This window comes from Canis lupus, chromosome X (assembly GCF_011100685.1).
Source record: "Canis lupus familiaris isolate Mischka breed German Shepherd chromosome X, alternate assembly UU_Cfam_GSD_1.0, whole genome shotgun sequence".
NCBI lineage: Eukaryota > Metazoa > Chordata > Mammalia > Carnivora > Canidae > Canis > Canis lupus.
Genome location: NC_049260.1, coordinates 23112754 through 23128911, shown reverse-complemented (window position 1 = coordinate 23128911; position 16158 = coordinate 23112754). Strand labels below are relative to the sequence as shown.

General features: G+C 43.7%; 1 protein-coding gene and 1 long non-coding RNA gene across 2 annotated transcripts in view; one reads left to right on the top strand and one right to left on the bottom strand.

Moving 5' to 3' along the window:
• Nucleotides 1-685: 685 nt before the first annotated feature.
• On the bottom strand, nt 686-12191 carry MAGEB10 (melanoma antigen family B, 10). Its single transcript, NM_001003116.1, is given in 2 exon segments — nt 686-1887; nt 11953-12191. A coding segment is annotated over 1 exon segment (1137 nt). The 5' UTR covers nt 1836-1887; nt 11953-12191; the 3' UTR covers nt 686-698.
• Nucleotides 12192-13932: 1741 nt separating this feature from the next.
• LOC111094827 overlaps nt 13933-16158 on the top strand; it is a 34768-nt gene continuing 32542 nt past the window's right edge. Inside the window, exon 1 of the long non-coding RNA XR_005386205.1 lies at nt 13933-15253. This is a non-coding gene — a long non-coding RNA (uncharacterized LOC111094827). The remainder of the gene's footprint in view (nt 15254-16158) is intronic.

Here is a 16158-nt window from a genome sequence, read left to right as displayed (position 1 = left end):
GTATCTTACAATATTCCTTACATTGTAGCTTCTCTCTAAGACTTTAAAATTCTATGAGCAGGGGTATTTCTTGTTCCTCTTAGCCTTCCCAGTACTAGCATAGAGCTTTGCAGAGAGTCGATGCTCAATTATTGTTGGAGAAAAAAAAATGAGCCACTGAGAAACAGGTAGAATTTATTATAATATAATTATTTCCCCTACATTCTTGAATAAACTAAGTATATCCAGGTGTGTGTATTACGATATATATATCATATATATGTGTCAAAACACACTAAAAGTGATCAATGAAACCAAGAGTCTATCATCTTTTATCTATTTCTCCATTTCTTGATCCCAATTCTTACACTACTGAGTTTTTTCATACTTCCAAGGAAGTGCCTCATCTACTGTCATGTTATCTTGTTCCAAATTACTTAGTAATACTTAATAAAGTTTTCCAATTTTACAAAACAATAAAACTCTTACTTTTAAGTCTCATTCACAGAAATAAATGAGCAATATCATTCATAAATTTGGGTTATGAAGCTACTTAAATCTTCTATTAAGAGTAACAATATTTAAAAACATTATCCAGGTTACCACATAGAACGGAAACACAAATATCATTATATAGTGTGTTTTCTCTAGCCCCACCCTGGTCTTCGACTCCTTAAAATATAGACTTCTCTTTTTAACAACAAAGTAAAAAGTTGGGCTCAGACTTTATTAGGGGTGGGAGGAATTGTCTGCATGGCCTTGGAGCGCACACTGGCTATGGCCCTGGAATGCACATTGGTCATGGCCCTGGAGTGCTCATTGGTTATGCCCTTAGAATGTGCACTGGTCATGGCCCTGGCACGTGCACTGGCCATGGCTGCAGTGTGAGCCCTGGCTGCAGCTCTAGCTTGTGCTCTTTCTTCCTCATCTTGCAAAGCTTCTTCATACCAGGCTGGGAAGGCACTAGGGACGGTATAATGAACCTTGGCTAAAAACTCCAGGACTTTCATCTTGCTGGTTTCGGCATAGGCTCTGGGGCCCCACAGGAACTCATAGCGTGGAGGATCACTGTTGGCCACCTGCCTGTACTCCAGGTACTCTTCTTTCACCAAATCCTCGGTGATGAGCTTCCTGGGCTCCCCAAAAATGAAGTGCTCCATCCCCGCATATAACCCAATCACATTCAATACTTGCCAGACTTGCTCCTCAGCGGCACAGTTGCCCTTTGTGAAGATCACACCCAGAATAGTCATCAACAGGCCAGTCTTGGGAACCCCTTCATCATCACTCAGCATTGCATCATAACTTAGTTCCAATTTGTTCACAAGGACATAGATGTGCCGGTTGGGATCCACTTCCTTCAAGTCAAGGCCAAAAACCAGCTCCAAGTGCTCAGAGGCTCTCTTGAGGATCTCATGAAAGTGATTCCTATACATTTGAATTACATTTCTCAGCATTCCTGCCTTACTAATGAGCTCTTTCATTTGATACTTGTACAGCAGGTAATGCACCAATTTAACTACCTTCTCATCTAGCGGGCCTCTGGGGAACGGCTCAGCGGTGGGCTGAGCCTGGGAGGATCTTGGTCTTTCCTCCACTTGGTTGTCAGCACTTTCATTTGATCTTGTGTGTGAAACAGATGCAGCAGTAGTGCTGGTGGATATGGCTCCCTGAGGACCCTGGGAAACGCTATATGACCCAGCAGCAGGTGAACTCTTGAAACAAAGAGAGGAAGGGGAGTGGAAAACTTCTCCCACTGCTGCAGTGGCCTGAGCACCCACCAGATCCTGCAGCTCTTCTCGAGCCTGGCGGCGCTTCTTACAGGCACGGAGCTTACTCTTCTGACCCCGCGGCATGGTGACTTTTGACAAGGGCAGCAGGCAGATGGGCAGACAGATGACTCAGTAACTTGAAAGAGAGAGGAGAAGACCATTTGGCCACTTTAGCAGAGAAATACAACTTTGGCTTTACTGACGGCCAACTCTCCAGATTTCCTTGAGGACACTGCTCTAGGAACCCACAAGGCTCCTATTCTCTGATTGCGTCTGCCCTAAGGATCCTGTGGAAGTAACTAGGGTGTGCCTTAGCTCCTGCCTACAGATCCACCTGGGGCTCACTGCGCTTAGAGCAGTTGCTCGGAGTCAGGGGAGCATTTCAGTTCACATTAAGGATCATCACTTTTGGCAGGACCCAAAGTCCCTATTCTCTACTTTTCTGATGCTGACCCCTCATTTCAAAGCCCTCATCACTCTGAAACCTCAGAGGAGGAACTGAGGGGAACTTCATCTTACCACACCTGTCCAGGAACGCACAGGGAAGAAAGTATAGGCAGAGCTCTGTGTGACCCTTTCCATTCTAGGGTAATTAGAGGTCTCAGTCCTCCCTCAGGGCTCTCACTTTCAGTTTTGATAGGGCTGGGGACTCTTCCCTCTGCTGACCTAAGACCCTCAGAGCAAAGCCCCAAAATCCATGAAAGTCCTGAGGCCTCAGTCTAACATATCTGCTCCAGGTACCCTCGAGGCATGGATAGGATTCTCTGGGACCTTCACTGTTATGAAGTGGGTGATCTCCTCAGTCCCCACTCAGGATCCTTACATTGACTACTGGAAAACTCTGGGTTCCATCCTTTTAATGACAATGAGGCTGCTGTCTCAGACAAGACTTCATCTTCCTGTGACTTCCCTGAAGATAATGTGAGGGACTGCCTCAGCCACACATCCTTACCCAATGCCTCCCAGGGCTGACAACAGTGGGGGGCCTTTGTGAGGCACCCTTTGTTGGGAGTGAATGTTTCCCTGAGACCTCATTCAGTGTCCTCACTATATGGTGGCAAGGCCTGGGAGCCCCTCTGTCCCCTAACAACCATCCTCCTCCCATTGTCAAGTATTCACTGCCCCTGAGACATCAGATACAGAAGTCAGGATGCCTTACATTAATCCAATTTAACCTGCAGCCTCTGAGACAGAAAGTATGGGCGGGGCACTGCAAGGCCCCCTATGTGCTGGAGTAGGGTGCCGTCAGACATCACTCAAGAGTTCTCACCTTTACTCCCTTTGCCGCCTACAACCAGTCCCTCTGCTGGTATGAAGTTAACACCCTGTTTCAATGACTTCATCCCCTCCTTCCCCTCAGGGAACTTTAGAAGGTAGTCTGACCTCCATATGTCAGACATTTCCTGTCTAGGTTCTATCGGGAATGATAGCCAGGGTAGAACTGATTGGAAACTCCTCTAATCTGGATTAGATGGTCCTCTCACACCTAACTCATTTTTTTAAAGATTTTATTTATTTATTCATGATAGACAGAGAGAGAGAAAGAGAGAGAGAGAGAGAGAGAGAGAGAGAGAGAGGCAGGCAGAGGGAGAAGCAGACTCCATGCGGGGAGCCTGATGTGGGACTCGATCCCAGGACTCCAGGATCACACCCCGGGCCAAAGGCAGGCACCAAACAGCTGAGCCACCCAGGGATCCCCATAACTCTGGGTTTTTACCTTAATTCCAGGCAGGGCCTGGAGCTTGACTTTCCTGATGCTGCCCCACTAATGCCAAAGCTATTGCTTCCCTCAGACACCAGAGACAGAAGTCAGGGTGCATACCAAGTGGGGCCTCCAAGGACTGACATTGGTGGTGGGGGGTGCTCTGTGAGGCCCCCTATGTTCTGCAGTGGGTGGTTGCCCCACATCTCAAAGTCCTTGCCTTTCTTCCCATTAGGACCTGGTACCCATTCTTCTGCTGGTCTGAAGCTGACAACCTCACCCCCATTAGTCCCCTTGGGAAATTTAGAAGTTTCTCAGAGTTCACTACATCAGATTCCTGCTTGGGTTCTATCATGGCTGATAATAGGGGCGGTACTCTCCAGAACTTCTCCAGTCTGGGATGGATAGTAACATCACACCTAACTCGGGATCTTTACCTTAACTTCAGGCAGAGCCCAGAGCTCCTCCCTCAGTTTATGTGATGCCACTTCCCTCAGAGCAATGCCTTCACTTCCCTGAGACCCCAAAGCAGCTGTCAGTGTACCACTTCTGGGCAACTTTGCCTGGGTTCTCCCAGAGCTGACAAAGGGATGGGATTCTGTGGGGTTGACATTGTTCTGTGCATGGGGGATTCCCTTGGAACTGACATAGGGTTTTTAATTTTTTAAATTAATTATTATTACTTCTGGCTGATCCCAGGTATCCTCCCCAGATTAGCTCTAAACCTCCAGTTTCTAGAGGGTGAAGTGAAAGGGTTCCAGAGCCTCATCGCAAGCATACCAGGGCCGCCCAGAGCTGAGAACAGAAAGAGGCCACTGTGGTGCCCATCTGCTGGGGTGGGGAGGTCCCAGAGAAATCAGATGGAGTCCTCACCTTTACTTCTGTTAGTGCCTGGGATTTCATTCTCTGTAGCCCTGAGGGCACAACCGGGTCCAAATGCCCTCAACTTCCTGAGACCCCAGTGGGGAAATTCAGAGGGCACTATTTAGGCAATCCCTGCACAGAGCTTGCTAGCATTAAAAGCAGGGGTGAGCCTCTGTGGGGTCTTCTGTCTTCTGGGGTGGGGATTCTGTCTTAATCAGGGACCTTGTATAAACTCCAAGCAGAGAGTGGATTCTTCTGCTAACCTGACACTGCCCACCTCAGATCAAGGTATTCATTTTCCTAAGACACTAGAGACAGAATTCTGGGGAAGCCATTCCCAGCCACCCACAGCAATAGGGCTCTGTCTGGTGGCACCTTCTATTCTAGGATGGGTGTTTCCCTCTGATTTCATTCAGAGTCCTCAATTTTTCTTCTTTTTCTTCTTTCATTTTTTTATTTAAATTCTAGTTAGTTAACATATAATGTAATATTGGTTTCAGGAGTAGAATTTAGTGATTCATCACTTACATATAACACTCCGTGCTCATCCCAAGTGCCCTCCTTAATACCCATTATCCATTTAGCCCACCCCCCACCCACCTCTTTCCATCAACCCTCAGTTCTCTATCATTAAGAGTCTCTTATGGTTGGCCTCCCTCTCTGTTTTTATCTTATTTTACTTTTCCTTCCCTTCCCTTAGGTTCATCTGTTTTGTTTCTTAAAATTGCGCATATAAGTGAAATCATATGGTATTTGTCTTTGACTGAGACAAAAAGATAACATAATGCATAATGCACTCTACCTCCATCCACATCGTTGCAAATGGCAAGATTTCATATTTTTAATGGCTGAATAATATTCCATTTTATATATACATAAATATATACATATATACACACATTTATTTTTATATACATATATACACATATATTATATATATATAATATATATATCCCCCACATAAAAAATATATATATATCCCCCACATCTTCCTTATCCATTCACCAATTGATGGGTATTTGGACTCTCTTCATAATTTGGCTAGTGTTGATAATGCTGCAATAAACATCAGGGTACATGTACCCCTTTGAATCTGTATTTTTGGCTCCTTTGGGTAAATACCTAGTAGTATACTTGCTGGATCATAGAATAGTTCTATTTTCAACTTTTTGAGAAACCTCCATACACTTTCCTGGAGTCCCACCTTTACTTCTATTAGGGTCTGGGATTCCTCTATCTGCTGAATTCAGTTTGACAGGCTGATCCACTGTCCTCACTTCAAAATTTTAGATTTTACTATATTTACTACAGATCATGTGATGCTTTTTAGAATGGCTAACACAGACTCTATTTTTTTACTTAATCCAATTGGAGTCATTACAACAAAAAATATAGCTTTGGACTCCACATATATCTGCCACTCTGTCAGTTTAATAAGCAACTACACCAACTACAGTTGTTTTCCATCCACCCTGTAAATGTTTGTATCATAGGCCCACCACCTACTCCAGTCAGTATCTGGTAGCAACATAGACCACCAAATGCAGTCAGATTACATCTGCCCTCTGGTGTGCAAAGAAGTCAGGAACCATGGGAGGTAATCAGAGCTGGGGATAACACCTGATTGTTTTCAAGACATGTCTACCCTTTATTCCCAGAGTCACTGGGGTATTAGCCTCAACAAATTACCCCTCCAGTTTCCCCCTCCTTGCAGCTCCACACCCCCTTCCAGCCCTCTTTGGTAATCCTTGCCCTATTTTAAACATTCTGAATCATCAGTCAAGCCCACCTGCTTGCAGAGCCTCAATCTCAGTGGCAGGAGGGCCACATAATAGGGGAAGAAAAAGCCTTCTCCATCAGGCATTAAGACTACTCATAGCTCTGGTCACTGGCAAGGATGCATGGCATGATTAGAGTAGTGAAGAGATGTAGCTCTCCTAGATTCCATCAGTAACCATTACTTGGTGGGTGCCACAGCGGGGAACAGCTATCTATACTCTGACAGTGGTCAGGGGGTATTCTTGGGTGGGGGTCAGGTATCAGGCATGCCTCTGGTCCTTTCATCCAGCAGATCTACCCACTCATATCACTCTACAACTTCAGGATGGCAGTGATGATTCAGAGATTCCCTAGCCTATCTATGTAAGCTGTCTGGTACCTTGCACCAGATTCTCTAAGTTCTCTCCTTCTGGCACTTGTTCTGTGTTTTTGCTGAAGCCTGCATTCAGGTCCCTGACTGCCAGCTGCCCTGGGCTCTCTGGACTTGTGTTAGTATGTGATTGCTCTCATGATTCTGGAAATTGCTCTACTTCCTCCACCTCTGGTCCTCCCGATGTTCCTCACTTATTGATGTTTTCCTATCCAGGTCCATTTCCTGGCACCTGGTCATCCTGTTGAATTCTAATGTCTTAAAGTAAAGGGGAAAGTCTTATGGACATAGAATTTTAAACTATGCACCCAAAGGAATTCTAGTACTTAAGATATTGCTGCAGAAATTTTGCTTTATGTGGGTGAATGATTAAATTAATTTTCTACTTAATCTGTTTAGAAAATAGACAAATACAAACTAGCAGAGATATAATATAGTTACAGTAAAAAGTTTGACCAAAATTTGAAAAGATTGATAAAATAAAATGCCATTGAGGTCTTAATTTATTCACATCTATAAATATATGAAAAGATAATTTGGTACATTATTGGAACAGAATATCTGCAATATTCATAAAAATGTATTGTCATCAGACTCTTTCCACCTAAATTGCACTTTTCTACATCTCTCCATAATAAAACATCCACATTTGCCTAAGAAATAATGTTCAATGATGTTGATATCAGTTGTCTCAATCATAGCAACACGTGAGAAGCAACTTGTGTGTCTATCAAGAAAAGTGTTTAAATTAATTATGACACATACATACTTTAGAATTCTACAATTAACAGAGTAAGGTGGATCTATTTGTGCTCTCTCGAAAAAAATCCTGCATTTCTTTTATTCAGGGACTAGGGCAAGAGGCAAAATGATATGTACACTCTTACACATGTATTTTTAAAACTCACAGTGTATTTTTCTAACACATGTATGTAAGAATAGGCCTGGAATAAGTCTTAAAATAATACACACAAGATTGTTTAATGTAGTTACCTCTAGGGTGGGATAAAATTTGAAGAAACATAATAAGGAAAAAGAATTGTAATTTATCCCTATTGTTAGAATTTTTGGTAACAAGCATATATGCCCTATTTCCTTTGTAATTGAAATATTTAAATAAGAGAATAGAAGCAGTATCTGTGTATTTTTCAGATAAAGTATATGAGATGTAATGAGAAAAAATCTGATTGATAATGGCTTAACGTAACAAAATTTTATTTTTTATGTTCCTAAAAGCTGATGGACATTGGCAGAGTGTCTCCATTGTCAGGTGACCCTGGGATCCAGGGTGCTGCCATCATAAGCTTCCACATCTCAACACAGGCTTTGAATGTTTACTGCTCAATGAAATAAAAAGCATAGAAGTGGCACGCTAGTTTTCAAATACCTTAGTCTGGAGGTAAGAGGCATGCTTCTGCTCAGGTTTCAGTGTCACATGACCCTCCATAACCACTGGCAGGTAGCCTCCATATGAACCAAGGATAGAGAGCAAGACATGAAGTGACTGATCATCTGCAGACCTTCCCATTAACTGTTACATAATAGGTACTCAGAGAAATTATTATAATTTGTTATGACATTAGCCCTCTGTATTTTCCAAGAAGATCAAATTTCCTTGCAATTCAACAATTGTTTTCTAGTACCCATATGTGACTAGTGTTTTCAAATACAGGATCACACCAGTTTTCTAAAGGACATTGAAAAATCTCAGCAGGGAAGTGTCACCCTTTTTCACTCTAGCACCTTTCTGCTCTGACCTTTTCAATAACCTGTATAATCTCAATATATTGAGAATTCTCTGCTTCCTTTTGCTGCATGAAAAACCTGTAACTCACGAGTCTCTGTTGTCCACCACCTGAAGAACACGGCTGAACACTTGTTCAGGTATCTTTAAGCACATTGAAAAACTAGGATTTTCCTCTGGTGCAGATATAGACAAAAGTCAGGAGTATGTTGGAAAGATTTTTTTTCTTTTCTTATCAAAGCTGGCATGTCTGCCAGGGAGACAAACATTTTCTGCCTTGGTGGTGGACTGAATAATTGTTCCACAAAGATGCCTATACCCTTATCTCTAAAACTTGTCAATATGTTATGTTACATGGTCAAAGGCACTTTGCATATGTAATTAAAATTTTGGAATGGACCTTAAAACAGGGAGATTATTATCTGAGTGGGCCCAATCCGATGACATGAGCCCTTATAAGCAGAGGACTTTCGTTGACTGGAGGCAGAAGAAAGATACAGCAGAATGAGGGTAGGAGAGTTTCCAGAGGAGACTGAGTCAAGTGCAGTTTCTGAAGCAGGAGCCTATATGCAAAAAGTGGAGAGAGACCTTGAGGAGTGATGGCAGCTCCAGCTGACAGGCAGCAAGGAAATGAGGCCTTATCATCACAAAGCACTGAATTCCTCCTAGAACTGGATTCTGAGAGCAATCTGTGTATGTGTGGAATGAGTTTCTTCTAAGTATCTCTCAAGAACTCAGACTGACAGTTTGATTTGGGCTTTGTGTAACCCTGAACAAAGAAAACTGCACAGCCAACCCATATATATTACCTACAGAAATATGAAATAATACATGTGTGTTGTTATAAGTATCCTGATTTGTAGTAATTTGTTTGTCAGCAGTAGAAAATTACTACACCCTCCTGGAAAGACACCCATGATTTTAGGAATCCAGCCTCTGCCAATGGTTGCTATATAGTGATTTCTTCGGGCTTTCCTCATCTACCACTTAGGAGGGAGGTTCTGGTTCCTGGCCACTTACTTAAGCTCACTTTTCAGTATATTATGAATTCAGTGGTCAGTCTCAATAATTTACCAGATTAAATTCCTTAAGAATCTCATCTGCTTTCTGAAATCTCTTCCCGAACTTCAGGATTATCTTACAAGAATCAGTAGATCCTGTGCCCAATCCTACTGCTCACAAGCTGACTTGGAAAAAACTTTGAGTGCGAAAGAAGCACCCAGAGCAGATGAGCAGTCTAAACTTTACTGTCGAAATAAACAGCCACCTGGATGGGACTGTTCTTATTTCATGGTGGTTCCATGGTCAGGAATAGGACAGACAACCTTCAGTGTTTGGAATGCTCTAAATTAGGGGAAAGGCAGGTGATTCTGGGCTTTCTGTTTCATTGGGAACAGAGTACAGCCTGATGAAAGGAGCTAGACAGCTGGTCAGGATCCAAATTTTGACATGAGGGCATACTAGGAAGACCCAGGGCAAGAGCGATGTAATTCAGAAGTGCTAGAACTGGTCCCAAGTGCTGGGACCTGGGTTGAGTAGCTCTCAAGGAGCTCTGGGGGTAGAAGCAGGAGGAGCCGAGGTTAATTAAGCCCACGGACTATCCTGAAATTGTTTTTAATTATCATTTTCTTTTTTATTTGTTATGCCTGGGCTTAATACGTTGGCAACAGGGTCCTTCATCTCAATTGCCTGAAAGATATTGTGGAGTAGTGAGAATAGAAATTAATTAAGAGAAAAAATAACTTTTGCTTAATTCAAAAAGACATGGAACAGTGAGGGACTCTAAACGAATTCAGACCAGAAGTCCAGCCCCCACTTCTGACATTTATGAGCCAGATGATGTCCTGGCATGTATATAATGTATAAAAGCACTTGGCACAGTGTCTGGCATGTATTCTTTAATAATTTTCAGTTATTACTATTACTTTTTTGACCCCTGACTCTACTAAAATCTGCTGTTATTTTTTTATCCAAGAGGTATCAGAGAATATGCAGCATTCTATGGGACAGCACAACACATCAGCCAACATCATGCATAGCAAGTAAAGCTAAATTATTTACTCTGCAAGTTTTTAGGATATGCTACTTATTGTGTGTTGAGGGAGTCTTCCCCAGTTAGGTGGAACTTAAAGGTCCTATGTGTCAAGAACCACCTCCCTCCAATTGTCCTTACATCCAAACCACCTCTATTTTTTCATTTATTTCAATTACATAAAAATATAGCCCTCAAAAAAAAAAAAAAGAAAAAAATAGCCCCCACTTGGGAGTTTGCCAAATTACACACAACTTAATAAAATGAGCTTTAATGTAGTGGGCTGTGTCTCTTCCATACCAGAACAAAAACTGCTAGCATAGTGGCTTCTGAGCATATCCATGTTGTGTATCACTCCTATTTCTCAGAAACTCTGTGGCAATGGCATGCATAAAGCATAGTTTGTGTGCTATGCTCAACTGCACTGGAAAGGAACAGTGGGAAAGAATTCAGGATACCTTCCATTCCTGTCCCAAGTGGAGATTTCTCTCTGATTAATTCATGGTCTTAAAAAGTAATTGCTAGAAACAGTTTTTCATTCCAGGCTTTAGCCTCTCAACTCTGGACACAGCTGCTTTTTTTTTTTTTTTTCCCCATTAGTGAATTGCCTTTATTGCGATCATGTAATACTTCTGAGGGTCTGGCTCCTGCCCACCACTCCCACAGCTCATCTGATCCACCACCCAGCTTCAGGTAAAACTGACTCACACCAAAGGACTTGCAGTTTTCTAAGGCCCTACACCCATTGGCCTCAGGGCGATAACCCTTGGCTTCTCACGACTGGATCCTTCCATATCCTCTTCTTTTGACTTGTCCTTAGGCCTTAGGGTGTATTCCATCCTCTTTCCTACTTAACAGCTGTTACTACACTCTAAAATTTTATGGGCACAGTGGGTGGGTCTTGTTTATCCTGACACTCCCAGTACTAGCAGGAACCTCCCAAAGAGCAGATGCTGAAGGAATGTAAGAAATAAATGAGACAATGTTCAAGAGGTCTAATTTATTATGCTGCAATTAATTCTACATTCTTGAATAAGTGAAGCACATCTAAGCATATATATTTATCTCTTAATTTTACAGAACAGACCAAATAGTGATAAAGGAATGCAAGAATGTATCATCTTTCACTTTATTCTCTATTTCTTGTTCCCTGAATTTTACTGCTGAGTTCATTCACATTTCCAAGGGAATGCCTAATCCACTACTACTTTATCTTATTCCAAAGTAACTAAATAAAATGGGAAATTTCCCAGTTTGTTCTATAAAATAGTAAAACTCTCTTAAAATTCATAAACATCAATAAATGTGTGATTTACATCATCTACAAACTCAGATTCTGAAGCTAGTTAAACCTTCTATTAAAAGGAGCAACACTGAGGAGCCTGGGTGGCACAGTCAGTGAAATATCTGACTCGATTTTGGCTCAGGTTCACGGTTTTGAAGGCAAGCCCCACATTGGGCTCTGCCCTAGGCACAGAGCCTGTTTAAGATTCTCTCTCTCCCTCTGCCCTTCCCTGCTATGCTCACACACTCTCTCTCTAATAAAAGAAAAAAAAGATCAACATTTAAATAAATATTCAGATTACTACACAGAACAGGAAAACAAACATGTTATGTACTCTAGTCTCCAGCTCCACCCCTGACCTTCCACTAATGAGAACATTAGTTGTTCTCTTCAAACACATAGTAATAACCTTCCTCATCTTTTACTTGGGGCAGGAGAAGCTGCTGGCCATGGCCTTGCCACGTGCACTGGCCACAGCAGCAGTGCAAGCCTTGGCTACAACTCTGGCTCGGGCTCGCTCTTCTTCATCTTTCAGAGCCTCTTCATACCAGACTGGGAAGGCAGTGGGGACTGTATCGTGGATCTTGGCCACAAACTCTAGGACTTTCATCTTGCTGGTCTCAGCATAAGCTCTGGGGCCCCAGAGGAACTCATAGCGTGGAGGATCACTATTGGCCACCTGCCGGTACTCCAGGTACTCTTCTTTCACCCAATCATTGGTGATGAGCTTCCTGGGCTCCCCATAGATGAAGTTCTTAATTCCATCATATAACCCCATCATATTCAGCACTTCCCAGACTTGCTCCTCAGTGGCACAGTTGCCCTTTGTGAAGATCACGCCCAGGACAGTCATCAACAGGCCAGTCTTGGGCACACCTGAATTATAATTTACTTTATCATCACAGCTGGATTCTAATTTGTTGACAAGGACATAGGTATTCCTGTTGGGATCCACTTCCTTCACATCAAGGCCGAAAACCAGCTCCAAGTGCTCAGAGGCTTTCCTGAGGATCTCGTGGAATTGATTCTTGTACATCTGGATTACATTTCTCAACATATCTGCCTTGGTAATGGGCTCTTTCATTTGATACTTGTACAGCAGGTAGTACACCAACATAGCAACCTTCTTGTCTACCGGGCCTTTGCGCCATTGCTCAGTGGTATCCTTGGCCTGTGAGGCATTTGGCTTTTCCTCCATTTGATTGCTGGCACCTTCATTAAATTTTGTATTTGGAGCAGCTGCAGCAGCAGTAGTGCTGGTAGAGACTTTCCCAGTAACTTGAGGATTTCCTGGTGTTTCAGTGGCAGGTGAGCTCTGGGGAGCATCTTCAACATGAGATGGGGAAGGGTGGGACTCTTCCTCCTCTGGTACAGTGGCCTGAGCAGCTACCAGATGCCCTGGCCCTTCTCGAGCCTGGCGGCGTTTTTCACGGGCACGAAGCTTACTCTTCTGGCCCCGAGGCATGATGATTCTGGTCAGGGATAGCAGGCACAAGTGTGGAAAAGAGGATAGATGATTCAGTGACCTGGAGGAAAGGGGATGAAATGGCATGATACCTCTGGCAGGGAGATACCATCTTGGGCTTTATCAACAGCCATCTCTCTAGGTTTCCTTGAGGACACTGCTCTAGGAACCCACAAGGCTTCCTTTCTTGGAGTAGCCTTTCCCTCTGAGGACTCTGGAAGTAACTAGAGTTCACCTGAGTCCTGCTGGAGCTGACACAGGGTTTGGCAGGTCCAGGCTCTAGGGTGCCTCCCCTGTTTTGGAGTAGTAGGTGTTTCCATTTACATTCAGCACCATTACCTTGACTTCTTGCAGGACCTGAGGGCCTCTGCTTAACTGCTTAACTGATTTGAGGCTGACTCAAAGCCCTCACCTCCCTGACATCCTGGAGGAGGAACTGAAGGGAAATCACATCTCAGCACATCTGCTCAGGGGTGCCCTGAGATGACAGCAATGGCAAAGCTATGTGGGACCTTCTCCATCCTGGGATAATAAGGGTTCTCACTCCTCACTTAGAATTCTCACCTTGGCTTCTTGCAGAGCCTAGGACTCCTCTCTTAGAGGAGACCTTAGACCTATCCCCACAAAGCAAGAATCTCATATTTTTGAAAGGTTTGAGGAAGAGTTTAGGGAGGACTCAGTTTAATATCTCTTCCCCAGGGACCCTTTTGAGGGATGATGTCACATGGAGGGCTCTATGAAACAGCTTCTTCTGTGATGAGTGGTCTGCTCAATGCTCAGTTTCCTTATCATGCCCCCCTCCCCTTGACTGCCAGGTATTCTCCTTTGTGCAGACCTGAGGGCTTTAACAATCACACCAAGGCTCTCATCCACCTGATATCCTGGAATATGCAGTGGGGTGGGGGTGGGGGTAAGGTGTGGGGGTGAGAGGAAACTCAGAATGCAATTTTCCCAGGGTTTTCCAGGGCTGACTACAGAGGAAGGTCCTAACTCTGTGTATCCTCCCCACCTCTGTCTCACTTTGACTTCCAGAATGGCCTGAGTCATCTCCTTCTAATAGGGCTCTTGTCTCCCTGGGACCACTGAGAATGAGAGACATCTTAGCCTCTTAGCCCTGCTGAGGATCCACCAGGGCTTATAGTAGGGGATGTACTCTTCCGGCCCCTTTTGTCCTGAGGACGAATTCCGCTCAGTCCTTGTTTAATAAGGTTCTGAATTTCACTCGAAGCGACCCCTAGGGCAGCCTCTGCTAACCTGAATCATACAGCCTTAGACCAAGGCTCTTATGCACCCCTCCTCCTCCAACTAACCAAAAGGTGAAGCGAGGAGGCACCTGAGCCTTACGGCCATACCAGGGGCTTCCAAGGGCTAACAGCAGGAGTGGGGCTCTTTACGGCCTCCACTGTTCTAGGGAGGCGGCTTCTCCTAAAAGATAAATTGGGGTGTTTGTTGGCTCCTGACAGAGCCTAGGACTCCTTCCTCTGCTGGCCGGAGGCAGACGCCCTAGTCAGACATCCTCACCCTTCGGGGTTTCCCATGGCTGGCAGCAGGGGCCCGGCTCCACACGGACGCCTCTGTCATGGGAGACGAGAAGTTCTACTGAATACACACGAGGGCCCTCATCGACTCGTCCGATACCCCCTCCCGGGGTCCAAAGCTATTATTTCTCCGAGTTCTCTGAAGGAGAAGTTGGATGGCGGCAGGGGCCCGGCTCCACACGGACGCCTCTGTCATGGGAGACGAGAAGTTCTACTGAATACACACGAGGGCCCTCACCGACTCCTCCGATACCCCCATCCTGGGTCCAAAGCTATTTCTTTGAGTTCTTCGAAGAATTCGGAGAGTACTACATTGGGTCATCCCTGCCTGGAACCACCTAGGGAGGGATTCCCTCGAACTTTACTCGATATTCGTATTTTACCTGGGCAGCGCTTGGATCCCTCCCTCAGCTGCTCCACCGGCTCACCTCCCACAGACCCCAGAAACGGAAGTCACTGTTACGCACATCCGGCCACTCATGGGGGGCCGGCTGGGGTCCCAGGAGTATGACTCTTGTGGTTCCCCCTCTGTTATAATGTGAGTAGTAGCCAAAGTCCTCTCGGGAAGTAGGTTCTTATTTTGGCTCCTGGTTCTTTGATTAAAAGCTCCTTGGGAAATATCACCTCCTCTCCCAAGCTCTGGACAGTTTCTCAGCTTAAACCCTTGCAGACGGTGGCTCCACATCCCAGCCGTGGGGTGAGATCCAGAAGCCGCACAGGGAGGTGGGTGGGGGTCGGGGTGGGGTGCAGGACAGGTTCTGAGATGTCAGAGAAAATACTTAGTGTTGATGGGATCTCTTCACTAGTCAAACAGACTTTCAGGAACTTTCTGTTCGAAAAGATCTACTTCCTACAGGAAAGAGGCAGATCTGCATAATTTTAGGAGACTCAGGTATTTTGACTTTATCCAACATTGAACATTGTGGTGAAATTAATTTTAATTTTGATTCTCATTTATAATACATATATAGATGTTCTAATAATTGCTGCTTTGTACGACAAGGGTCTTGAGTTTACAATAGTTATCTATATACACCAGTTTTCTGAAGTTACTTATTTACTTAAATAATCTGTAGCCTTTTCCTCTGGATTTTCTAAATGATGATCATATTTGCAATAAATAATTTATATTTCTTTTTACTATTCCTAACTGTTATTTATTTTTGTATTCTTATCCTCTGGCTATGCGTTCTAATCTAGTTTTGAACAGTTACAGTTGGTAGCACACTGCTGTGCCTTGCTCTTTATAATAATGGGAATGCTACTAACATTTCATATTTCACGTTTAAATTTGTTTGCTATAGATTTTAGGAAATGGAAGTTCCCTTCTAATATTAGCTAGCTAAATGATATTATGCATTCACATTGAATTTTTTTCCAAAGTTTTTCTTTACTTCAATACATGATCAAATGCCTTTTAAATCTTATTAGTATTTTAGGCAGTTTTTTCTAATATTATATCATTATATTTCCTGGATTCAGCCTCATTTTTCCACTTAATTCAGTGCTATATTTAAATTTCTATGAACTTATTTAGAATCTTTGCCTATATGTGGGTGAGCTTGGCTTAAGCGTTCTGTTTTTAAAGTGTCCTTAGCTGGTTTTCTTATTATGCAGATCTAGATTGG